This window comes from Ptychodera flava, chromosome 7 (genome assembly GCF_041260155.1).
Source record: "Ptychodera flava strain L36383 chromosome 7, AS_Pfla_20210202, whole genome shotgun sequence".
Taxonomy (NCBI): Eukaryota; Metazoa; Hemichordata; class Enteropneusta; family Ptychoderidae; genus Ptychodera; species Ptychodera flava.
Window position 1 is genome coordinate 21,626,288 of NC_091934.1, and position 26,862 is coordinate 21,653,149.

Below are 26,862 nucleotides of genomic sequence, written 5' to 3' on the forward strand. Positions count from 1 at the left end.
GCTCTTTGACTTTCACCGGCCGTTACAAGTCAGTGAAACTCTTGAGGCAAAGTTTGGAACAACTTTACAAACCAATTACACAAGCGTGATAACATTTAGATCAATTTCATCACCCGTTCTTAGGTGGATTTCACTGTAAAATGCAATATTCAGGACATGTTATGCCCAACTGGTCTTAACAAACTTGACCTGATGAACATGGCTGGACAAGAGTTAAAGCAATGACATTATTGGTCCAAGTTGCACAAAAGAATGTATGAGAAGATATTCCAATATTTGCTAGTGGAATGTTACAGCTGCTGAACTTTCATAAAATTCTGCCGATTTTAATCACAGGTGCTTGAAACGTTACGTAGTTAAATTTATATGCACAGCCATGATGCCAAGCATCTGTGCGTATTGGCTAGCTCAGTCTTGATGACGGATACGTGCCAAGTGTGCGATGTATGTATGGAGTAAATTATTGCCAAATTTTGGTACTTGTAATGTTTGTAGGCCTGTCATTTTGGAGGAATAATCATTTGAAGGTATTTGTGATCGTCTGAGGTAGATTATTTAACGTACGATAGTTTATTCTGTTTCAGTCTGTTTCTGATTTATCATACGCTGAGTGTGTCCTACCATATTATTATTAGGTTACTTAATGATAACATGGTAGGACACACTGAGCAAGCCAATACGCACAGAATGCTGGGCATCGCGGCCACGTTGATAGCTTATCTGCGCAACGCTTTGAGCACCTGCGATTTTTAACGGGCAGCTGGGTGAAAATCCAACAGTGTAGCTACTCAGTTAATTTCACTTTATGTTAGTGCAGTTGTATATGAATTTATCTCATATACTGATAGAGTCTACTAGTAACTTACCTCTTTTACAATAGCATTCAGTTCTGTTTCAAAGGGCACCACTGATTCGGTGCTCGGTGACTTCTTGGAGCCCATATCGCTGGATGTTCAACCTTTGGGTACACTCTGACTATATCAGTACATTATTATTCTTTTAGAACAAAAGCATTCAATTCCATTCACTTTTAACTCGGATATCTTGGCACTGGAAAAAATTCATACAGAAAAATAGTGAGTGATAAAAAATATGAAATTTGTCATTCAAAATCATTACACGAGTAAAAATGCAGGAAATTTGGTATAGACATTATAAAGCTTGATATTGTACTATTTAAGACTTCATTCGATTTACGTAATTATATTACAAATCTCAAATTGATATAATCCAGCTATAGTCATTCGATTGAAATGCCTCTATTGTATCCAAAATATTGACAGGGCTGTCTATGAAGAAAGCATTGTATCCACGGATAATGACAATACATACTCTGATTTTTTTCTTCACGGTTATTGTTGATAAGATATTCCTGTAACGGTTTTCGATCACGAATAATTGGTCGGGGTTTTTGCCAACCAAACTGATCCTATGAGAAATTATGTTTATCAACAAGGCTTCGTGGCGCTCTTTATTTTACCGTTACCATGACATTAAGTGACTCACCCTACGAGGACCTTTAATATAAGAGGCTATATGACCGACAGATAATAAAATCCCCATGATTTTTTAGCGTTATTTACTGACAACGACCACTGTGGAAAACATTGACATTTCGCTGGTATTGCTACTATTGGTCTATTATTAGTGCAAAGTACCAATCATCTTACATATCACCTAGAATGTTCCTCAGAAATACTGATAAACAGAACAAATTATCAAAGAAATCGTTATTTCTATATCCCAAACTTACGGTCGATCGATCAATCGGTGTAGATAAAGCGACGGATCCGGGTATATTAACGGAAATCGCCTCACCTGGATCACATAGGCTACTACCAGCAAAAACAATGTCGACTTTCCTAGAGAAATATGTGTTGACGGGGATATGAACTTTACGCTGATTGGCTGTTAATCATCGGTACTTCCTAGTGTAATAAATATGTCAAAGTTGATCACGTGAATATACACATAGCGTCTCGACTAAATTTAAAATTGATAAATACATTTTCACTATTAGTGTTACATTTCAGTGGAGAAAGTGCTCTGTTTTGTCATAATATTCGACATAAACTAATTGTAAATTGGCGCTGTCCGTCCAATCAGAGTTTCTCTAATAACGCCATACTGGTAGCTACTGCGCATGACTTTCAAGTTGAAAATGGCGTCGAATCCAGACAACCCTGTAGTGTTCTTTGATATATCTATCGGTGGTCAGGTAATCATGATCGGTTGGCATACCTGTAGAACGCGCCCGGGGACTATTTAGTGACATTCCTTAACTGGGAGTGACTGTGCTCTTTTTTTTTTACTTTCACCCCGAATAACACATGCAATACATCTTAGTTTTTCGTCGTCTTGCTGCGGTCCGGCGTTTTGGTAGTGTAAATTGTGACATGTGGCCCGGCGGGCGCCGTGAGATACCGGGTACACAACATGTGCGTTGTATTCAACTTCAGTGGTGAAACCAACGGTTTTCCCCACGTACCTGTGAGGAGTAGAAATACGTTCGCTCCTCACATAATTAATTGGTCAGGGGAAACCCTACCCACGGGTCCGGGATGTGTATGTGTGACTCCAGAGCAAGGCCTGGAGGTAGGGCTTCTTCACATTGCTTGACACAGAACACTCCAAGCGCCCGTTACCCAACACTGCACACTACCAAGGGGTGAGGGTCGCAGCTATCATCATCTATTGAACACTTTTGATACAAACTAAAACGGGAGGGGGCTGTTGTTATGTACCATATTCCCAGGGTTACTACTTCCATAATGTTAACAGGACCATTTAGGTATTACTCATAACAAGAGTTTACAAAATTAATAAATTTATGAGTATGAATACTTTTGATAAATATGAAATATTTCTGTCATTATTGTATTGAGTGAATTTGGCATAAATACTGATCATCATTAGAATCTGAGTGCTGTAGGGTACTTTTGAAGGTATACAATAATGACAGAAATATTAATTTTTTATCAAGAATATTATTAATCATAAAGTATATCAATAACAGTGTCTGTAATACAAATGCACGAATTTGGCACGGAAACTGATCATCATTCAAGATTCGAGTGCAGGAGGGTACTCGTGTAAGTATACAATAATGACAGAAATATTTCATATTTATCAAAACTATTCATACTCATAAATTTATTAATTTTTTAAACTCTTGTTATGACTGATAATGCCTAATGGCCCTGTGTAATGTCATGGGGTAGAAGCGAGACTTCTACTTTACTTGATGGAATGCAATCGACCATTAACTTACTTGTGATCAATATTAAATTATCTTCATCTGAACTCTTGCCTAATTCATTTCCAAAATTTGTAAGGGCACTTGAAACTTTGTACAAAGTTGATGTGCGCACACTTGTGTACTTTACACTTTTGCATAAATCCTGCAAAATGTTGTATCCAGCTTCGTATGTGTACAAAAAGTGCTGTTTCCACCAAACAACACAGACTATACAGAGCTACATTCCTGCAATGGTTCGTGGAGTCAGTGCCCTTTATATTTGTATGGACACTTCGTGATCTGATATTATGCCAGCCCACAGTCCCTCTATCCTCTATATGGAGAGGGACTGTGGCTAGCCCAATATTATTGCAGTTTCACCTTTCAGCACCATTTTCGTCAAACATACATTTATTACAATTGTTAAAGTAAGTACAAGCAAAAATAATAGTCGGCCCATGGGGGTAGTGTCTTTACCTCCATGGTCAACCTATGTGCTGAAAAAGTCGTTCCTTACATTGGAATTGTAACATGCAGGGCAGTCAACCGGCCCATTTCTGGAGATTGTAATCCCAAGTGTAAATATACAAATGAGTTTTGAACAAATTTTGAAGGGAAAGTTGCAGCTGTTCACAACTTCCCTACGACTAGAATTTGGAGGCCATCCTTTTCACTATCATACCTTCTTCTTTCTTCCTGCCAGTTTTCCCCGTTCCCTCTCCAGGTGCCCTCACTACCACAAATATCACACACATGACTATATTTTAAGAGAAATCTATCGGTTTGGAACACATGGTATACTTTGTGATATTGGCTTTACAATTTGTGTAAGGTATCACATACATAGATATTGTGTATGTGCTATGTCTACATAAGTCTGTCACACATACATTGAAATTATGGGGATATTAGGATCACACAGCCCTACTAGTACCTTCCATAGGAGGATTATGTAGACAAATGCTGTATAGTCATCCATCAACTAATATCAATTGTTGTTATATAAAATTCAAATGATATCCATCATTGCATGTGTTACAGGTAGCACGCACTTCAGGGACAGAAATTCAGGCTTTAAAATTTCATCAATTCTTTTCTGATCTACCACTATATGGCCATACATGTATGTGCCAATGGAAGCTATTCTTATAGGTTGGAAAAACTGCCTGTCTGTATATGTGTGTGTATCATATGTATATATGTTTATTTTTGCTTTGGTAAGAGAATTGTCGAAAGTTTCATAGAGGAAAGTTTGAACAAAAGGTTAAGTTTCACTTTCGAGGTGCATATTACCTTAAGCAACTTTTAGCTCCAAAATGTGGAGAAAACATGAAAGCGTGTAGCTGTATTTATTACCATATGAATAATTGGCTTTCTTATGGTAATAATATACTTGTCCTAAGGTGCCTGATATTGTGAATGGCAATATCCCCCTAGGATAATGATTTATGGTAGTATGGCTCAATGAACCCATTTTTCAGTTTTTGCTTTCTCTTTTCCTTCAGGATATTGGTCGAATCAAGATAGAGTTATTTGAAGACAAAGTGCCAAGGACAGCAGAGAACTTCCGACAGTTCTGTACAGGAGAACACAGGTAGAATTTCCTCATTTAAATGAAATCCTCAATTATAGTGTTATGTGTCAAAGATTTTTGGCTTCAACAAATTCATATGGTAATTTACAGAGAAAAGCACAAGACAGTGGAGAAAAATGTTTTCATATTTTTATTCTGTAAAAGCAAAATATTGTCTCGTCCAAATTCAATTCATTGACTGCCCACAGGGACAATAGCTGCAACTCATGATTTAAGTGATTCTGGATAACACATACAGGTTCTCAATCTTCTCCCAAAGATGATTGAAATGCAATATATTTGCCTTGTACACTCAACACATTATGTGATGTATGCTTTGTATTGTTGATGAATGAATTATAGTCTGGTCTAAAATACAGTTGTACACAATAGGGTTGGGCCATTTTGCATTGTGGCAAAGTTTTGTCAAGTCCAGCACAATCTTTTTGACATTCCAAAACTTATTGGATTCAAACTTTGTACGGGACAGTTCATTTGAATAGTTTGTGACACAGCCATATCTCACTGCTAGAAGACCGCGTGCAAATATACTCTATTCACATAGGCCAGTAAGACATGCATACATCTTTTCTGGTCAAATGAGAGCACAATGGCATTGCTGTTTGTTTTAATTCTGTTTCGGTTTCTTTTTTTTCAGAAAAGATGGAATACCCATAGGCTACAAAAATGCATCTTTTCATCGAGTTATCAAAGATTTCATGATTCAAGGGGGAGACTTTGTAAATGTAAGTGTATTAGGGTGTGAGTGTAGATATGCAGACACAAGCATTGGGATATACAAACTAAATAGGTTTTCCTGGGGGCCTTTAGCTGTAAAGTCTTTCTCTATCCTAATGGTGAAAACTCCCTAGGTTACTAGTAATTAATACAAAACTGTCTGTGTTGTCTAATCTTCACTCTTATCATGTATAAGTGCCCATCGCTGTACTTTATGGAGATTATAGTCTAGGATTATGGATTCAATTGTCAGTGCATCTTGGTCTGGCTCGACATTCCTGATTAAAAAAGACAAACTTGTAAAATACTCCCAAATTTGTAACTTCCCAATCACTTCACCATGAATATGGCAGTCTGCTGAAGTTGCTTCCTTCAATTTTCATACTCTCCTTTGGCATTAATAAGTACAAAGACTTTGGGCAATTATCTACGTCTGTTGTGCTAATTATGATATTCTGACAATGATTAAGCTCTGATAGAGTTGCGCCACAGTGTGGCATATATACAAACCCTGATATGATTTCAGTTAAATCACAGGTTTTGTGGTGTCATACCATAAAAAATTTCATGAAATGTGTTTTGTTGTACATTTTACAGGGTGATGGTACAGGCCTCATGAGTATATACACAGGTGCTTTTCCAGATGAGAATTTTGAATTGAAGCACGATTCACCAGGATTGCTTTCGATGGTAAGCTTGCTCATTTCTCAATTTTATAACACTCATGGATTGAAATGACTACCTCAGTCAGTCTACCCATCCAGAGTTTTCAAGACATTCATCAGTATACACATATTGACTTTCCATGAGAGTAACAGGATATGTTTGTTGTCCAAGGGCCTGAGAGTCTCCCCAAAGCAGTCTGTTTCAAAAAGGCTGTAGGGCAAGGGAAACAGACTGTTTTAAGAGGCTCTCAGCCTTGAGAGAAAACAAACATACGCTTTTTAACTGAAATATGGCCAGTCAACTGTTTTTTGTAACAAATCTCATCTTATTTTCTCACTGAAAGATTGAGAAGTTCCTCTACCGTCACTTGTCTCAGTTGCAGATAATTTGGCCATTTCCTTTATGCACTCTTGAATGTGCAAGCATAGACAGCATACATACCCAGTCAACAGTTGTTCCAAACTGTTAACCAATTAATAGTTTTAAAAAAATGTCAACCAGCAACTGGCTCTTTGTATGTATCAGCACCAAAATTATGCACATTGTGTGACTGTAAATAAAAAAATCAGGACAGAGAGTTTCATTGCATATTTCATACATTCTCTTTTGTTCAAACCTGGCACATGGACAATGAGCATATCAATTTGTTTTGTCATGTGATCCAATATGGCTACCAGGCAGGATATCACAGGAACACTTGACCTATGTTCTCTTCTTGCAGGCAAATAGTGGCCCAAACACAAATGGTTGCCAATTTTTCATAACGTGCTCCAAGGCAGACTTTTTAGATGGAAAGCATGTAGTCTTTGGGAAAGTTATCGATGGATTGTTGGTTGTGAGGAAAGTAGAGGTAAGAAATATGGAGAACTCTGATATTGTTGATTAATTTAACCTAGCTTGCAAATCTGCTCAGAAATTCCATTGCCACGTAGGTCTTGAAAATTTTCCTGCGGATTTGTAAATATTCTCTTGCTCAGAATGACTTGGTCATTAGATTGATAAGTCTCACATCACTGTGTCCCTCCTTTTTTCCCTTTTTATAGAACGTCCCGACAGGATCAAACAACAAACCTAAAATACCAGTACTTGTGTCACAGTGTGGACAACTCTAGATATCTGCATCCAATCCATATCTGCAGCAGAAATGAAGTGTGAACATCTTTGAACACCGATGAAGATTCCTGTCAAATCAACACTGAAGACAGAATGATTGGAGATAAATACTTGAAGGCCAGGCACTGCCACCGAGGGGGATAGACTATCAGTTGTATAGAGGAAAGGACAGCAGTGGATCATTTGAATCGCTGATGTTCACACACCAGTTTCCATGGGAAAGCTGGGTTTTGGTTCCACTGTTTCCCCGGCATCAATAAAACTATGACGTGAAACAAAAACTAGTAAAGCCAGAACAGTGTGATGTCTTGTTTTACAGCGGTGTATGCAGATGAACACTTCAACAGCGTATCGTGATACCATGATATGTCCATGAAAGTCGCTGTACAGTCTAGATTTCTGAACAAACGGATTTGAATTTTTAGTGACACCTATAACAGCACAGGGTATGGTAAAGACCAAGTCACTTTATTGAGATGTAATGCAGTAAACCGGAGACATTCTGAAAAACACAAACCTGAACTGTGTGCCTATGTAGCACCATTCCCATCCTTTTATTGTATTTGTATGGGTAATTGCTACGAATCTCCAAAGCAGAGAATTATAGACCTGAAAAATCATTCCTTTCACAGCTCATAAACTAAGACTATTCATTCCATCATCCAGAGGCATTCGCCCAAGGATGAGTATCCATTAGTGTCTTTGTACCATTTCAAGATTACAGAACTCTCCATCGTCTGATAGTGAACCTGTTACTCTAGACTCACCAGGTCTTAAGGTGGTACGTACCTTGAAACTAAGAGACTTGAACGTTTGCTCAAACTCACCTTAAAGAAACTTTAAACATTCCCTTTCAAACTCAAGAATAAAAATCGGGCATCACTGTGCAAAATTTGTCACTAGAGAAACAAATTACCTGATATCACTGAAATTTGAAATTCAAAATGGCCGCCAACACTGTGTTAATTCTATGGGGGAAAATTAAATTTTCGATTTTCACAAAAATTAGCTGTAAAAAACTTCATTTAATGCGAGAGATTCAAATGAGCCCCCACAAGGAATAGACCAATAAGGCATTGAAAAGTATGTGAGTCCGAATGTCTGCCCTGGAGGTGCATTCTACCTTCAATTCGCCCTCTGAACATGAGTTGGGTACCGTAACCACTGCCCCATGCTGCCTCAATCATCTACTGTACCTTCAATAATCATAAATATCATCATGAGCATCACTCTGTGGGCAGGGAACGATTTGTGATCTTGCTCATTATTATTATGTGTTAGTATTTAATAACAGAATTGGGATTGGAACCTGAGAGAGATTGACAGTTTCCTTTGAAATACAATACAGAGAGATGGAGGGGCACAGTAGATACCACACAGTTCAGACGTCCATTTGTCATGGTATCTAACATTTGCATGAATCAATTTAGTTTTTACCAGACCCTGTGATCAGTTGTTTATGGACAAATTTTATCAAGGAGAAAAAGGCGGCTTTTATGTCTTATACCCTCAAAATTTATATTTGTTAATAAATTTTTTTTAAAGATATTGTCGTTTGCAGTTTTCTGTTGATTAAGCATGAATTAACCATATTCCTATACCTGAAAGAAGTTCTTTGAAACCTAAAATGGTGTAGCGTCACAGTCTGATTGGAAAAGTTTAATTAGATGTTATTCTAGTTTTCTTTAGGAGCTATCAAATGTTCAGTATGGTAGGTACAGTACACTTGTTGATAAACTCCCATCTTTCCATTGTTCAATAAATAAATAATTATCTGGCAGTAGTAAAATTTTCAATTTAAAACACTTGTAGCCCAGAATATTTACTCAAACAGTAAATTTTCCACCACTTCACTATCCAGTATTTAAAATAATTCTGATATGCCAACATGATTACTTTTCACTTCCGGTTTTGCATCGACACACAAGGTTGTGATGCACTGAGTGCACTTGCCATACTTAATCACAGATTTTTTGTCAGTAAGACTTGTTTACAGCGACTTCACAGATTTAGTGACTGGTCAGGAGCTCACCGTGCAGTCCGTAGAATATCGTATTTTTATTGTTTTCAGTGGTTCTACGATAAGGAGACAAACTTGTGAATACAAACTGTAAACATGGCCATTTTTAAATAAAATCATTTTCAAGTAAAGTGTAATCTCCCATAAATACCTGCCACTCTAGGTTTATGTTTTACTGAAGTGCTGTTGCATAGTGACTGAGGTTACCCACAATTCTCCTTGATTTGTGCACTCAGACAGTTTGCTAAAAGCTAATTCAATTTTAATAATTTCCAAAAAAATTTGAAACTGAATTTCATTTCAAGATTATTTGTTAAAAGTATGCTCCAAAATTATGTGTAAAATTCAAGAGTAAATTGAACAAGAAGTCGATGTTTGTAGGTGCTGAAAATTGTAAAGTTATCAGCAACTGAGATGGTCTCATCATACCACCTATCAGACATATAACTTTCCTTTGTCATGAACATACAAAAAAAATTGAGACCCTTGCCGCCATAGATACAGCTTATTCCCTTACTTTCCTTGAAAATACTGTGTATGGCTGTCAATAGTATCTGTTGACAAAATTACATTCTCCTCTGTGGAAAAGGGGTTGATCTTCCTATTATTCAAAGTGGGAAATAAAAAAATCATGATAAAACAATGCTGTCAGAATTTTGAAATATGAATCAAGCTATTCTGTGTACAGAAGAAATTTGCTTCAGTTCAATGAGTGATCAATGTGCGTACAGATCATGGAGAATTGTGGGTAACATCACTAACTGCGTGTTGGTGTGGTTCCATTTTAATGCCAGTTTAACAAAGAAGGGGATCACAGTATCGGGGTGCCCTTGTTGTGGTGGGTACGTTTTCAAACATTTGGTTCATACTGTGTCTTGAATAGTGTGTGTGGTGGGGCTGCAATAGGGCCAACAATTTCCATTGTGATGGTAACACAGGAGGTGCCAAAACCTGACGGAAACTTTTGAATTACACCAAAAAAATGTTCCTGTAAAAATTTCTCGCTTTATCATGGCATAGTATTTAAAAATTTAGAATTTTGTTTCAAACTCTAGGCAAAGAGCGATCTTCTTTATCCCAAGGTATTACAGTTTACAAACTATAGTCGTCCAGTACTGCATGAACTTGCATTTTATATTACAAAATTGTAAATCTTTCACAAATAGGAGAAACTTCACAAGTCAAGCAAGCAAAGACCCTCCCCTATTCAGTGAAACGTCCTACTCCACCGACCTAACCAGACGATGACATGGGAAACATTCCATGTTCCACTTGACCAGATGTGTCACCCATAGCCAATCAGTACACTGAATATCAACTGTTATTTCTGAATTCTCAAGATTGAAAACTGCCATATTTTTTTTTGAATCATGTGCTGAGAACAGCCTGTCAACGAAGTTCAGCCAGGTACAGAGGATTCAAGGTCAACTATATGAAAGTATACGCTGGTGCAATTTTTATTGCTGGGGAAGCAGATTACTTATTTACTGGTATTTGAATTTCAACAGGTGTAAAACTTTTGGGAAACCTTGAATTGTAGGCCTTGTCAAGAGTGGTTGAAATTTTGACTTTCGGGTAAGATTTTCCACATAGGTTTCAAAATGAGCCAATGCTGCCTATCCAGCAGCAACAAACTGTAAGAGTTTGAAAGTCTGGATTATGTTTCACCGTAGCACTTTCTCAAATTTGGAGCATCACATACACTGATTACATATGATGGGGAAATTTCCATACAAGCCTACCAGATTGCAGACTGAGCCAGGTTTCAAATTTAAATCCACAGGACATGTGGGCTACAGCAGCAGGTGTTGCAAACATGGGGGTTCTTAGCATACCAGCACAAAAGACTTGAATATTACCACTATAAATCAAAACAAACAGTTGCTGCGAATACGTCAAAACGTGCAATCAATATCGAAAGGAGCAAAAACAAAAAGTCAGACACATTGCACTGCTGTTCAAAACTTTTTTATTCATGCTGATTACGCACATGTTGCCTGTTGTCATTTTACACACAACGTCCGTATACAGGATGTAACAAGTTTGTTCTCAGTTCATTAGTATTTTAAGATAACAAAGTAGGAAAAAACAACACTTCTATGATTAGGTTTAACAGTAATGGCCTGTCTGTTTTATTTTTTCTTCTTGTAATGCAGCAACTAAGTCTAGGTTCTAATCAATTCCTTTTGCCCTGAAGCGGTTTTTTCTTCCAGGTTATTACCAAAAAAGCTTTTGATGAAAAAAGTTCTAGCCAAACACACAGACATGCCATTACTTTCCCCACTGAAATTCTTGCAACATGTGCCAACGTTGGTGTCATATTCAACTTTTGATGTCACACCCTACTCTTTGGCTTCTTCTTCCTTCTTGGTGGACTGGGGTGGTGGACTGCTCTCATTCTGCGAAAAGAAAGAAGGAAATGAGACAATCAAGGATTTTTTTCACTCCTATTTCCCTGTCGGAGGTCCATACTCGTCATTGCAAACAATAGACAATAGACAGAGTAGGAGCCAACTACAGTGATGTAAGGTTTTAACATTCACTGGACTCTGCACACATGTTGATTAGGCAGATCTTCACACAAATCTGAGGAACCAAACTAAATTTGGAAAATTGTGAAACCCACTTCCCTTAAGAATCTTCAGATTAAATGTTATCAATTCAATATTCTTTCTTTTAAGTTGTATTTATTTCTATGGTTTGTCTATGGAACCTGGTAGAAAGAGGGTTAATATGTGCTTTGGGAACGAAACATCACAAATACTTGTGAAGCGGCTACCTCACTTCCTGATCAAATTCATGTGGGACTCAGTTCATCCATAAAAACTTCAGCTCAGACAATTTTAAAAACTGGCCAACAAGTGAAGACTGAGAGAAGTGTAAAGCTGTCTGTACCAGCAATTTTCAAATAACTTTTAAAGAGGTTTGAGATCTTCATACCTCCACAGGTGATTCGCTCTTTTCATTCTGCTGGTCGCGGTCAGATTGTCGATCTCTTCCTTCCTTATTGTTGTACCCTCCACGTCCTGCGTATCTACGCCTGTTACTAAAGAGAGAAAAATAAAGAAAAACAGTCATGACCAGTGACTGGTGTTTTTCAAATTCTGTACTTTTTGTCAGTGATGACATCCTTTCCCCTAGCACATCAGTTCTACTTTTGATAAATAAAATTTTAGGAAACTTTGCAAAGCATTTTCATATGTCAGAATATGGCTAGCAATATTTGAACATCATGAACAGTAAAAACAACATTCAGAACTAAACTGTCCAAGTCAAGAAGGATGCAAGGTCCTGCGCTCACCTTCTGTATCTGCCATAGAAGGGACGATATTGGCGACGGTAGGAGCGTTGATTGCGGTTTCCGTTGCCTTCATTTTCTTTACCGTCGCCACCCTGTTGAACAAACGAGTACTGTTCAGTAAGCTGGGTAAACAACACAGGCAAGTGATAAAATGGTCTTAATACAAAAGCTAACTTAAAAAGTTCGGATAAACTTGAAAAGAATGACACTTGCCTCCCCACTGTTCTCGTCATCATCCCTCGGTTCTCTAGGTTGGTTCCTTCCTGGGCCTCTTCGTTGGAAACGGGGATTGTAGCGACGATAGAAATATGGACGGCGGCGTCTAGGTTTGTCTTGATCCTGGCCATCATCACCTGAATTGTTACCATCACCACCACTCTGCTCTCCGCCACTGCTACGATCCCCCTGTTGTTTGCCGGGGCCACCTTGTCTACGTCTCGGGTAAAATCGCCGCCTGAAGCGACGTCGGTCTGCTGCATACTTGCTCCCTTGAACTGGTGCCCCCTCTGGCCCAGTGACATTGGCAGCCTCGTTGCCCTTTTGACCTTCAACTACATCAAATTCCACTACTTCTCCATCGCCGACACTACGAAGGTATTTCTTTGGATTGTTTTTCTTGATTGCAGTCTAGGGAAATCAATAATATAGAGCTTCGTTGAAAATGTCTATCAAATGTTAAGCATTTCTACAACCTTTTTCCTATGTACCATTTTTCTATCACAAGATGTTAGACCTGCCTTCAAATAATACAATTTTTCTTTAAACACACAAAAACAGGTTTCTTAATTTCAATCCTATTACAGTGTGAAGTTCACTTGTTTTCCTTTGTAGAGATCATACTTTCCGACAGAACATAAGTTTTGTACCAACAGTAATGGAATAGTCAAGATAATAATAGAAAGTTTCGACAACACACAAAAAGGAACTACTTCATCTTCTCATCCATTTTGTAATAGTTGTGGTAGTACATTTCAACTCGACAGCCATGTAATTCTAGACACTGAAAGATAGTAATTCCAAACTGACTAACACATGTGTAATCCGCTAAATGTCTGGTCTTGTTGAGTCACGTTCAACACTTTCAAAAGCTTGGCATTTACATAAATTAACAGTGAATTATAATAAACGCCGAGTTACCTGGTGGACAAAGACGTCTTCGTTGGTATCGTTCCTGTAAGAAGACAAATTATACACGCGTCAGTAGGCTACATTAGATCTAGTCTGACGCAATATAGTTTGTAGACGGCGACATTAAAATTTAACAAGTCTTCAAAGTCCATGCCGGTTATTGTTAAAAGCGAGGTTACACAGTCAGCGTGGCACTGTGTGACGGAAACTAGCTGTAACGTGAAAAACTCAAAAGGTCACAGAGTCAAGGGCTTCATTTTGGCCACGTTCGGTCGGTTTCTCGCGATAAAAGCGAACTTCTTTCTCGTGAGAGGAGTTAAGAGTAGGCAAATTCTGGTTCACCCAAAAAACAAAGAATCGAACAAGCTTCAGAAAAATCCAACGAGGAGGCACAGTCCACGATTTCCCCCTTTTTTAGGATACAAATTCCTCTTACCTATTGATGAAACCATAGCCGTTCTTCACGTTGAACCACTTGACTGTTCCGGTTACCTTCTCGGCTACCGAAAAGGGAAAAATGTGTTGTCAAAAATCCATCGGTAGAAAGAGACAAAATTAGATACAGCACAAGCAGTAATGGTAAATTCTTTAGGTATTATTCATAGTGAGTTGCGCGGTAGAGACTTATTCCGTTGCATTTGAATACTATTACTACACTAAAATGCCAAGCATGGCATGCAGTCTTCCCGGCGTCGCGTGCTCAACAAATTTTTGGTGAACTTTTAAAAGAATTTTCTCGGTTGTTTTTGACGGTACGATCAAAATTTTTTGACCAGCTTACCGAGGATTTTCTTTTCCGAGGCTACCTCCTTCTCGGGCTGTTGTTCCGAGCCTTCGGACATGGTGTTTTCCGCTGTTTCTGGTGGTGTCACGCTCTCGATGTTTCCGCACAGCTTTGTTCTCTCTGCTGTAAAGATGGCCGCGTGCCGCGAACGGTATTATGGGACCACGCCACGCTGTTCAGGGGTGTGGCAATTATGACAATGGGGGTTCATTTTATCAGGGAGATTATCAAAAGGGTAAATTGAAGCCGTAATTTTCCAATTATTTCAACTAATTAATATATATATCAACAGGATGAGAATCCTGTTAATCATTGGGAGAATATAAGCAAATTTGCACTGATAACATAGTTGAATAATAATCATCCTCTCTCAGGTCCCCCAAGAGTGAATGGTATGACCATTTCAGTGAGTTCCACCAATAAACGAAAATATGAATGCCCAACCCAAACCACAGTCGCTCGAGAGCTATTCAGCTCTGGGACTATTCGCCCCATAGACGAGTATACAGAAGCGAGAAATACCCAAGTCAGGAAATGAAATGGCTATTTCGTATAGGGATTGTGCCACCGTGTCATCTTCGACGTTCGATTTTACCGTGAAAAGTAGCAAGTTCATCTATCATGTAACCGTCGACCGTTCCCTATCATTCTCAAAATTCATACCTGGTACTTGATTTGCTTCACAAACGCTCATTTCGTGTGATTTTCGGCCGAATTCGACGGACATGTCGCTAAAACATAAGCGTGAGCAACATTCCGGTCACCTTACAGTGGACGTTGGGCACCTCCACTTTACTGACGTTAGCGCTGCGTACCCATGAGGGGTGACTGGAAGGTTGTTCATGCCTTATGTTTTGGCGACGTGTCTTCTGAACTGGACCGAAAATCACACGAAAATTCATACCTGATACTTCATCTGCTTACAAAATGCTCATTTCCTGTGATTTTCGGCCGAGTTCGAGAGACACCTGGCCAAAACATAAGCGTGAGCAACATTCCAGTCATCCCTCATGGGTAGGCGGCGCCAACGTCAGTAAAGTGGAGGTACCCAAGAGGTGACCGGAATGTTGCTCACCCCCAGGTTTTGGCGAGGTGTCCGTCGAATTCGGCCGAAAATCACACGAAACAAGCGTTTTTGAATCAGATAAAGTATCAGGTATGAACTTTTAGAATGATAGGGAACGATCGACGGTTGCATGATAGATGAACTTGCTAATTTTCACAGTGAAATCGGACACGGAATGTTACATGGTGCGGTTTTATAGCCATTCTGTTTCCTGACTTGGGTATTTCTCGCTTCTGTATACTCGTCTATAGGGCGAATAGTCCCAGAGCTGAATAGCTCTCGAGCGACTGTGCCCAAACGGATGAAATGAGGTAGCCTTGAAGCCATGACTCATTTATTTTTTCTTTTAAACTCAGTTTAGAAGTCCACGTGACACAGTGAAATTTGTGCACAAAGGAAATGGAGCTTACAAACGTTGAAGTGCATTTGAAATTAAAAGATAAACTTATCATACATCTGTCATCGTGCAGCAAGTAGTACAAAGCCGACTCTGTAAGTTTTCTGTGAACGACAAGTATTTTAAATCCGGTAGTCGTATTTATAATTGTACAGCTATCCGGTTCCCCATCCCTTCCTCATCTCTCTCTCTCTCTCTCTCTCTCTCTCTCTCTCTCTCTCTCTCGCACCCGAACCCTATTTACAAACCCATTAGTCGACAATGGGGCAAAACACACACAGCGGATGAAGAAAGAAACTTTTTTGCAGTTCAAATTGTATTATTCAGCTGATAATTGAGAAAATATGCGCATGAATTCAGATGCTACATGTTAAAATTTGGTGATGAAGAATAAACGCAAATGGTCTAGCGGGCCCTGCGACACTATATTTTCATCAAAACACTCTCCCATGCTGGTGGACAGACAGCTATCCAATACCTTTCGAAGCAATCAAAAGTTTACTGAGTAATATGATTTCTGTCTAAACAATTACAAGGCACTGCTTCCCTACACTTATGATATGCTTGGTCTATGTCTACAGACATCTGGACGCTTCTACTCCTCGGATACATAAACACTAACCTTTTCCACTCTTTACGTTGGAAAGAAGTCTCTATTTAGAGCAAATATTTGTGAAAATATGTGCTTTACCTTTTCCGACTATCGAAAACAAAATGGACAGATTAATGAAGTGTTCAGATACAGCGGCCTACGACGTTAAACATTGTTTGGACATTTTGTTCTCCGAAAAGCACCTATCTAAATATCTGTCCATCTATCCATCGATTTTACGTTTCTGACGACATAATGGAATGAATTAAATATTCTCTTTGGTAATTCAAACACTGGAATTACGGTTGTCAAATTTGTACATCCCGTAGGCCTAGTCCTGATATCGATGTATAGATCGACGTCAAATTGATCGAGACTCAATACTTAGTCCCGATGATTGCAGAAGCTGTATCACCTAATCGTATGGAAGAACAGACGTTTTGATGCGTGGATGAAGTTTTCACCGTATTTGTGGAAATCGAAAATTAAATTTCCCCCATGAGGTTAACACAATGTACTGAGACCATTTTGAATTACAGATATTTTTAATTTTAGGTCATTTATTTCTTTCATTCCAAACTTTACCTTAGCGCCGTATGCCTGAAAAGGTATGCATGGGCCTTCTGGGGTCACTGTACCGCGTTATTTCAGCTATCAATTAACAGAGAGGGTTTGTGATTTAGAGTCAGTCGTGGTTTCGGTTTCATATTCAACTTCCCAATCGGCATGGAGGAACACCGCTCTAATATAACTCTATGGGTACCATGATGTACACCGAATCTTGGCCTTTAGAAGTTCTGCCTCGAGCAAAAACGGTGGTTAAGTTATGATAATCATTCCGTCACTTAAACGCCCCTCAGTGTCGATGTCTGACCTGTAATCGCCACTGAGCATTTTCCTCTTGTTTTGATTAGTCTGCCACCCTTGACTAATTCACCCCCTTCTCCTGTATAGAGCCCAATCCTTGCCATCGAAAACAACGTGATCGGGCTCATCCATGGCGGTGGAAGGGGTAAGTTTGTGAGTGCAATACGAATAGTGGCTTTCATTCGAGGTCCTCGTTCAGCCACAACGTGAGCGTCTGTAAGCTTGTAATCTAGCATTGCATCGCATTAGCTTTTCTGGACAAAGCTCTAAATATATCCAGTTTGCTTAATCTCCCCTTTTCTCTGTCCCTTCTCTTCCTAGCTCTCTCAGAAATATCGACGAACTAATAAACAAAAAACGATAAGGATAAGTATCCATGTGACTTTGCAAACAAATTTGGAAATACATATACTAAGAGTATATGATTAGCAATTTCAACAGGGATGATAAATATATTTCGATATACTTGTAACATTTTCCACCATAAATGCGTCTGAAAGGTCACACAACGCACCAGAAAAAGTAGTGCAAAAATGTTAATGTCCGAGTAACTTTATTTGGGGCGCACTCGGCCCTCCCTATATACACAGTTACTCCATGTTGAACAGACAGAACCGACATCCTAGTGGTTGCATTTTTTGGTAATTATTGATTTACCACCTTATTCTCTTTGCCTAAGCCTTTATGGCGTGCCGAACGTCTACGAACGCCCTCCTAAGGCTCCTTGCGACAGCTTTTCAGATCTTATTTGAAACCAGCAGAGAAAGGTATCTTTCATCGCTTTCGTCTTTTTGTGAAAATCGAAAATATACTTTTGCCCCGGGTGTTTGCCCGATGACACTACCCGCTCAAGTCACGGTAAATCTGGTGTGTGAGCTACAACTGCCCGTCTTTTTATGATGATTTGCGTGGTGAATAAATCATATTTTCTTGACAATACAGAAAGAGGAATGTATGTACTTTGCAGAAGTATGTACAAATTACATTTTTGAGTTGCGTATATAGCACATAGAGATTAACTGCACCAATCAGAGTAATAATAACGCTGAATGTTATACTATCTGATTATGTTATGATACTAATTAATGTGTTAATTCATGTCTTTTGGCTAGCGAACACATACGTGCACACATCTCCTCTTTGCCCAACCCATGTATTATTCGATTGAACGTGCATATTTTTTGCTCCAATACTTGGGCCTTTGTCAAGTTTTTATTCGTTCTGTGTGACCTCTTAGGATTGCACGGCCTGTCATCCTCAAAATATTTCATTTTGATAACCCGCCACCCTAATAGATGATCCCCGTACATAGCGATGCCGTCAGTGTTGAAACTAAAAACAGCATGGTCCTAAGTGTTACAGTTTTGGCATTAACTTTTTATTGCCGCCCCTTATTCATAGCAACGTTAACACGGTGATCGTTCACATCTGTCTGTATTAACTCGTCAATTTGCCCACATGGCGCTGTTTTGCTTCAGTCCCACTGAAAATATTTTTCGTTAGTAAAGTTAATAACAAAAAACTTTATGCCTATGGATGTGTGAAAGTTTAGACTGTATAAAGCTACAGGGTCCATACTGCTTGTAGGGGCAGACACGGCTGCTACCTTCTATAATAACTGCTGGCATCATTCAGTGCCCCAACGCAGCGATAACATCATCACAGGAAAACTTGGCTTCTGCAAACGCCTTGTAAAAGGTATCGTATGTTAACGTTACTTTATTTTATTCTATTTTATTTTATTTCTAAGGCCATGTTGACTTTTATCATTATGGATTTTTTTCAAAGTCGTTGAGCTATTCTAAAGTATGTCCATTGTCCCCGCTCGCAGATTAAAAATTAGATCTAAGAAGGGTGTGAAGATAGTTTTGCTATTGTTAGAAATTCATTAACGATTCTCTCAGTTTCATTCGGTAACCCTGGCAACATGACCAGGAAATCCTGGTCAAAATAAACTGTAGTAATGATCATTTCAAAAGCAAAGAATTGGTCTTTCCACGAGTGCAGGGCTATATACCATACACTATCCTGCAACGCTGGAAAGGTAACGCTTGGGAAGATATGGACTTTCGGGATACAAAAAAGTACATGCAATTCATGTCATCATCATCCATGTAAAAAACATTTTATTGTCTAGCTTGTTCATCGTAAATTCTCTGTAAACAGGTCCACAATCACCATCGATAACAATGGGTTTTGGCCAAACCATTGTGGTGAAAGAGTTAAAACAAAAACAATGCAATATTACTCTTTGCATTTTCGACAGCCGTTGGGCAACCTCCATCGGCTATTTTGGTGTTTTCACAGTTTCTTGTTCTACTCCCAACGTTGTGTTGAAATATGTTATAAACTTTTAAGTTTCCATGAGCAAAGCACCCACCCCACATAAGTTTAAAACTTCGACAGTAGGCACAGGCGAACTGAGTACATGTATTGGATGCCCCGGCCTATGGTACACATAATTCATACACTTTCAGTGATTTTATCGAGTGCTGCTAAGAAAGGAAAGAAAGCTCAACCTTGATGAAACGCTTGTGATATCTATACTTCATAATTATGATATTATTTTTTAATAATAACGAAACAATATCACATTTCTAGATTGTTTACTCCTAGTTCGCCTGTGCTGTAGGATTCAATTTTAAAGCCCTTGAGACGTCATTTAATATTTTATTCCTCGTAACAGGATACCATTCAATTTTGTCTCACTGCCTCTGAAATACTCCTTTTTACCACTACAGGCTGTGTCAATGATATGCTCACCCTGTATTGACCTATCGATGAAATAAACATCAAGCACCTTAAAATCCTCACTGCCATTTGAACAGCGCCCTCATCGCTGCACACTGAAACTGTCATCACAAAATGGCTTCTTAAAACATAGACTCTCGAGAGTCTATGCTTAAAACAAACAAATTAAGTTCTGTTTTGCTTGGATTGTCATATTCTTTTGTATTATTTACACTGGATATGTATATAAAATGTAAATTTTCATATGAAGCTTTACATTGACGGCCATACTGTAGTATGCCCTCAGGCATTATTTCTACATTCAAATTTACCCATACATTTCAAATATATTACATTACACATTACAAGACACAAATATCTCAGTGAGTACAATAACATGACATAACTTTGGTTAAAGTAAAATCATCAAAATAACGAGAAAAGATGCAGACATACAGGCTTTAACACATCAATGAAAACAGCCACTAGGGCTTTAACCCTTTTAGCGCTGTTTCTCCCGCCAAAATTTTAGTGCAAAATTTTACCAATTTTTATGAATTTTTCTGTAATTGTTTGATAATTGTTAAACCAAATGGACATCACATTTCATTTGCTACTCCATCCATCTTTGGCAAAATTCTGAGAAAAATTGACTGGGGTTTATTTTATAAAGGGGACAAAAATAGACTTTGGCACTCAAAGGGTTAACATGTCAATAGAAACATTGTGGTTGCATCACTGCTGTGAAACATCACCATGAACGGCATGGCCTCAAAATGACAAAGTACGAAGGAATTACATATCACTGAAACACTTGAAAACTTCCCTGGTGTTTGGGCTATAATATATACTGTCAAACATTTAAATGGCCGGGAGCTGTAATTTTTTATGATTTTTCCACTATTTTTGTTCTCCATGTCAGTTGCAAGCTCTTGGTTTACATGGTGTCTAATATGCATTCTTACTATTTACATTTGAATTCTAGTCCAGACCAGAATTCACTTCTCAATAACAGCAACACAGTTTCCACATGTACAGACTGAATTGACTAACTGAATACTGTATTTAAGCAATAATGTAACCCCTCCTGGCCTACAATGGATGAAAGTAAACTTTGCGTGACAATGTATGAGGCAAAGCTGAGTACATAATGAAGTGCAAAGTTTGCTTGAGTCCACAATGGGCCGGGAGGGCATACACTGTTGCCATATTTTAGTTTTGGCAATGCCATGAATTTGTGGACGTAGAAAATATCTCAGCCAAAGTGAGGGCACATGCTCACAGGTGCTCAAGGAGAGGAATAAGAAAGCATTCCCGTGCCAATTAGCGGCTTTGAGAAACTCTAGTGGTTTCATTGACACAGAAGTTGCCATCTACAAATATGCTGCAATACAGCTGTTTTTGTACCAAAACCCTGCCATTAAAGATCCATTATGTACGTAATGTCCACTTCATTGTGTAATGCTTTCACCCCCATGTCCTTGTATAGGATGTCCAACACCATCACTGAAAACAATAAGACTGGATGAAACTATAGTTGTGAAATGGGTCAAAGGTGAATGTCCTGTGGACTGCATGCTTGCACTGCAATCTTAGAACAGAACAGGATTCAATATCAAACTATGCTCCAATTTTTGTTGTTGTTTTTTTATTTTAGAAAGAGAACAGTTTAAAGTTTCTGTGGAGAAAGATTCAGCAAAACGTTAAAACTTTCCGTATCTAGATAGTCATTTATTAACTTGAAAAGATAGCCAAGTGCTGAACATGAAAATTATTTTCCATGTACTTTGCTCAAAGAAACTGGATACATTTCAATTTTCACTCATGAGTGAAATGAGTATGGCCAGCTGTGCAATGCTTAGTTCTACGACATAAAATTGCTGAAATTTTTACCATTATTTGAAATTCAAACGCAGTTACAAATATTGACCATCCAAGCTGCTGACAAGATCACTGTATTTTCTCACTGGCTTTCAAAAGTACATCAATGATCATCAGCACATTCCAGTTAACTTCTCTGCCGGTAATTTCTAAACACGTTTGTTTCTCTGTCATTTTGGTAGAGCACACTTCATCTTTGATGGCCTATTTGGCTATCTGTGATAGCGTTGGATTTCAACAAATGCATGTACACAATGTGAAATGAAAACATCAGAAAAACCACCGCTCAAAAATTGATGACTCCGCTCTTACATGAATCATCCAGTGCAATAGTTTTGGCCAAAGCAAGTAAATTCTTTGTTATGCGTCCACTCAAATTCCAAAAGATAGGCTGGTATAAAGTTGTTAAAAAAACACTCACAAAAACTTGAACACAAAATCAATATGCCTTTATTTGTTCAGTTTCTTACAAAACATACACACTCTTGTAGCTACATGCTTCTAGAGGATAAAATTTTATGTCACCACATGATTCAATGGTTGTAATATGACAACTGTAAGGAAGTATTTTATTACACTGTAAAAGTCATGGTATGGTATTGTGAAAGAACATCGCCTATAATGGAAAATTATGCGATGAAAGTTTTTTTTTTGATAAAATCTAAAACAACCTAGGAACGAACGCAAAACAAAGAATTTAATTTGTTCAGCCATATAATGATTCATTCAGGAACTCTCTCTCTCACTCATTGTTGTGTTGTTAAATAAGTGGAAAAATTTCCTTCCTTTTGACATTATCTTGGCAATTTACATTTCATTAGTTTTTCTGCTGACTGAAAATTGACAAACGTTTCTGCGCGTGGTTGGAAAATAATATCTCTCACCTTGCTTACACCATAATGGACATTCACTTTACACTTTTCTGTAATATCATTAATTTTCACTGAGATATAATTTTGCTATCCTGATATTTGAGAAATTTTCACTGGGATTTAAACTCACTATAAATTTGCGAGTAAAACGATAGAATACATTGTTGTTTAACGTTTTCAGTGGGATTTATTTAGCACATTCAATTATCCGCGAAAACAGTGAAAATAAATCCTAGTGAATAATTCAATGCCTTTACAGTCCAAGAGATGACTCAATCTTTGTATTCATTACTCTTTCCTTATGGATTAAAAGTGATAACACATTTCTAATGGCTGTTGACTCACGATATATGTATTTCAGGCAGCTTATTAAAGCTCCATTAGTTGTACATAACATTTGACGTATTTTTTTCCAGCATTTCGTTTTGTATTTACAGTACAGTTTCTTGTTCTACTTCTGAAATCATGTCGGAATGCCCTCATGTTCAGCTTTGTCAACACAGCCTGTGCATAATGTATGAGTGTGACGTCCGATGTTATTGTTGACAGCTGACGGATACTGCGCCTGGTCTAGACTAAAACCCATCTTGTCAACAATAACATTTGCATATTGCACTGATTTCTGCCATGAAGAGAATGAAAGAGAGGCTCAGTGTAGTTCAGATTTGCCATATCCGCTAATGAGAACATCTCGTCAATCATAAATCAAAGTTCCCCAATTTATCTTGATATCTTTCATTTGACAAATTTGTGAAAAATTCCCATCTTCCCAAAAAATCCTGCATGCAATTATCCAAGAGTGTCTTCACTTATTTAACGATGCTTTTAAGAATATTAATGTCAACATTTAGGTCAATCATATTGAACAGCCCAATATGAAGGATTTTTTTAATGAAGGTAATTGAAAGAATCACCAAACTGAGAAATATTATCCACTGACATGTAAGGTAGGAATAACTTTCATATCTGATCCTAACTAAATTAAAGGTCAAAGGTTGATTGCTATGGCAACAGATCCACATTAATATGAGAAAAAATACAAAGCAATTCAGAATATACAAAGATATGCAAAAAAACAGCAAGTCCATGCGCCAGACAGTAAAATAAATCTCACAACATATTTCTAAAAATACCGTCAAGGACACTATGTGCTCACATTTGGTTTGAATTGGTCCATTCGAGAAATATTTAAAATTAAACAAGAATGACAAAAGCAAATAAGGTCTCCAACTTAGGTACTGGAGGTCATCTTTAGGAACATGCATATCAACTTCTATAGCAATGGGAGAAGCAGATCCTAAATACATAAGCAAATGTCAACAACAAAAAACAGAGAAGGCTTGATAAAAAGAAAAGGTGGGAGTGGGCAAAAAATGCACAAGGGATCTGGTAAAAAAGTAATGCTACATCATTGATCTTCTAAACCCTACCCCCTCCTGCATATCAAATGTTCCACCCCTTGGTATTACATAAGACCAAATGACAGGAAGTACATTTACAACCTTGGAGATTTTAATTAATGCCATGAGTGTTATCATTCTAATGTAAACAGCACTTAAGTTAGTTACAGATAGTGAAATGCCTTCCACTGTGGGTGGTGATTACAACATCTGGAATTATCCTGGATCCAAATTTCTCATCAGTTTTTGTATGTCTTACATAGAAAAGTTGCAAAAATTGGTCCAAAATGAAAAAAATCACCTCAGCTTTGTTTTCTGGATCAAATTTTCCTACAAATTGGTATCAAATATGACAAAATTATGTTCACAGCCTTCAAAATTGTCTCACAACAAATATCCTGGGTTAGTATAGGTCATTTAAGGTCACAAACTGAGAAAAATACCTAAAATATACAAATTTTGGGGTTTCCCAACACTTTGAGCAGAAAATTTATCTAATAACATCTTTCGGGACTTTATACCAAATTACAAAGCTATCAAACAAGGGACTTTATACCAAATTACAAAGCTATCAAACAAGTAATGTTGAGATAAAGTTTTCTTGACCAAAAATGACAATATTGTCATAAAAATACAATTTTTTATATTTCAGGACAATTTCCACATATCTAACTATTGTCATCTCTGTACGTCTATGTACGAAATATGAAAGCTGTCTGTCCAGGGGTTTTAAAAAGGAAACACTGTCTAAGATTTTTTGACCAATAATGACAAAATTGCACAAAAATAGTAATTTTCCAAATTTTGTCATAATTTCAACAAATTAGAAGAGTAACACCCTTGCAAAGAGACACCAAAATTTGAGAGCAATTGGGCCGGCGGTTTCAGAGAAGAATTTTTACTGAAAATGAGAAAAATCACAAAAAAATTCAGCAAAAATACAAAATTAAAAATATCTTCACAATATTCATAAAACTGTATAAGGTTAACCTAAGGTACTTGCACACACATTTTCAAATCAATCAAAACAGCAGTTCTTGAGTTATTAATTCTTAACCATTTTCACATTTTGTAAGCTCATTTGCATAATTTTGGCAATGCAGACTTCATTTAAAAAAAATCCCATCTATAGCCCAGGATGCATCCACACACCAAATACAAAGCTGAAACGTGCAGCGGTTTGCGTGTTTTTGATGTTGACGGACATACTGTACATACATACATACATACACACATACATACAGACGCCATCGACTTCAGCCTACACGATAAAAACATTGGTAAAACCAAATGTGAGCTAAAAAGCGCTCGACATTTTTAAGCAAACTCACAAATCCTATTCACTCTGTATTCACATTCTCCTCACAATAGTTTCAAGACTTGTGTCCAGATTTTGATGAGCTGCATAGCAATAGGTTAAAAATAGCCACGGAGTATCAAATTAACCATGGCTTCACCAGATTTATTGAATTTTTTCTCTTCAAAAATTTGCAGTTGCTCATAACAAAGGCAATGTTTATACAATACCGAGAAATCACATGCATCTGGATTTACAATAAAGTTATCATTTGGTGATTTTATCTCATATTGCTCGCACTTTCTATGAAAGAATTCTGTTGTATTCCTGTACAGTAAAATTTGTGTATAATCCATTTTGTGATTAGAACAATTATAGAGCTGGTTCAAGCTGTCTGTGTACACTGTTTGCTCATGTTTTCCCTCACAACCCTGAGGAGAGAACGTCCTCCTCACCTTGAAAAACTTGGGGGGGGGTTATTTGGTTCTGATTAAGGGGAACCGAAATAACTGACGCAAATTAAATTATGCTAATTAAGGTTTATTAAGGTATTTACACATCAAGGTTAAAGTGTAATATTAAATAAAAACAGTCTCCTATTTTTTCTTGTCTGTGTAGGAAATGTTTATACCATTATACATCAATATATTAGAAGCCCACATTGATCATTCATTGTGTATTCATATAAGTTTAGATACAGCTTTGTAATCTCAAGGCAAATCATGGCCATAATCAATACTCTGTGTTATTAATATTTAAAGATCTCATTGTTTGGTTGACATTGCACCACATTTGTGATTATTTTCAGGGGGATTTGGATTAGATAAGGCCAAGAAAAATAAAAGGTTTGTTTCTCATGCTGGACATATTGAAAAAATGATGTGGTGATGCGGGTTTTTTTTATCATTCTTATTTTTTTTTATTCTTCAAACAACATGAACGCGCAAAAAACATAAAAACAACACAAGAATGCATGCAGAGGTAAATGCACAACAGTGTTGCTTTAGTATTTTTGTATGGCAACAGTGCTTCGGTTTGAGTTTTAGTGCAGCAATGCACAGTTATGATGGTGACATATGTGTACAGTTCTGAATGGAATGTTAGTGTCAGTTACTTTGTTTATAGCACTGTGTTATGCACTTTTGTGGTGTATTTTTGCGGGTTTTTTTTTTCATTTTATTTCCTCATGAGCAGAAAAA

General features: G+C 37.6%; 3 protein-coding genes across 19 annotated transcripts in view; 1 reads left to right on the plus strand and 2 right to left on the minus strand.

The window, feature by feature from the left end:
- The window catches only part of LOC139137004 (lisH domain-containing protein ARMC9-like), a 34,248-nt gene extending 32,325 nt beyond the window's left edge, over nt 1-1,923 (minus strand). For 11 of the 17 annotated variants that reach the window (XM_070704904.1, XM_070704894.1, XM_070704900.1 and 8 more), the window contains exons 1-2: nt 1,754-1,885; nt 867-1,050 (exon numbers count right to left, since the gene is read on the minus strand). In XM_070704904.1, the coding sequence (XP_070561005.1) occupies nt 867-941 (75 nt within the window). In that variant the 5' untranslated portion in view covers nt 942-1,050; nt 1,754-1,885. Of the gene's footprint in view, nt 1-866; nt 1,051-1,753 lie in introns of all 17 variants that reach the window. The other 6 variants (XM_070704891.1, XM_070704887.1, XM_070704903.1 and 3 more) reach the window with 2 other exon arrangements.
- Nucleotides 1,924-2,119: 196 nt separating this feature from the next.
- On the plus strand, nt 2,120-8,876 carry LOC139137006 (peptidyl-prolyl cis-trans isomerase H-like). Its single transcript, XM_070704906.1, has 6 exons — nt 2,120-2,218; nt 4,744-4,832; nt 5,470-5,557; nt 6,147-6,239; nt 6,937-7,065; nt 7,259-8,876. The coding sequence occupies exons 1-6, from the start codon at nt 2,144-2,146 to the stop codon at nt 7,325-7,327; spliced, it is 543 nt and encodes a 180-aa protein (XP_070561007.1). The 5' UTR covers nt 2,120-2,143; the 3' UTR covers nt 7,328-8,876.
- Nucleotides 8,877-11,300: 2,424 nt separating this feature from the next.
- On the minus strand, nt 11,301-14,744 carry LOC139137005 (Y-box-binding protein 1-like). Its single transcript, XM_070704905.1, has 7 exons — nt 14,559-14,744; nt 14,214-14,277; nt 13,787-13,820; nt 12,863-13,276; nt 12,650-12,741; nt 12,289-12,394; nt 11,301-11,747 (listed from the first exon to the last, which is right to left on the minus strand). The coding sequence occupies exons 1-7, from the start codon at nt 14,617-14,619 to the stop codon at nt 11,691-11,693; spliced, it is 828 nt and encodes a 275-aa protein (XP_070561006.1). The 5' UTR covers nt 14,620-14,744; the 3' UTR covers nt 11,301-11,690.
- Between the last annotated feature and the right edge of the window lie 12,118 nt (nt 14,745-26,862).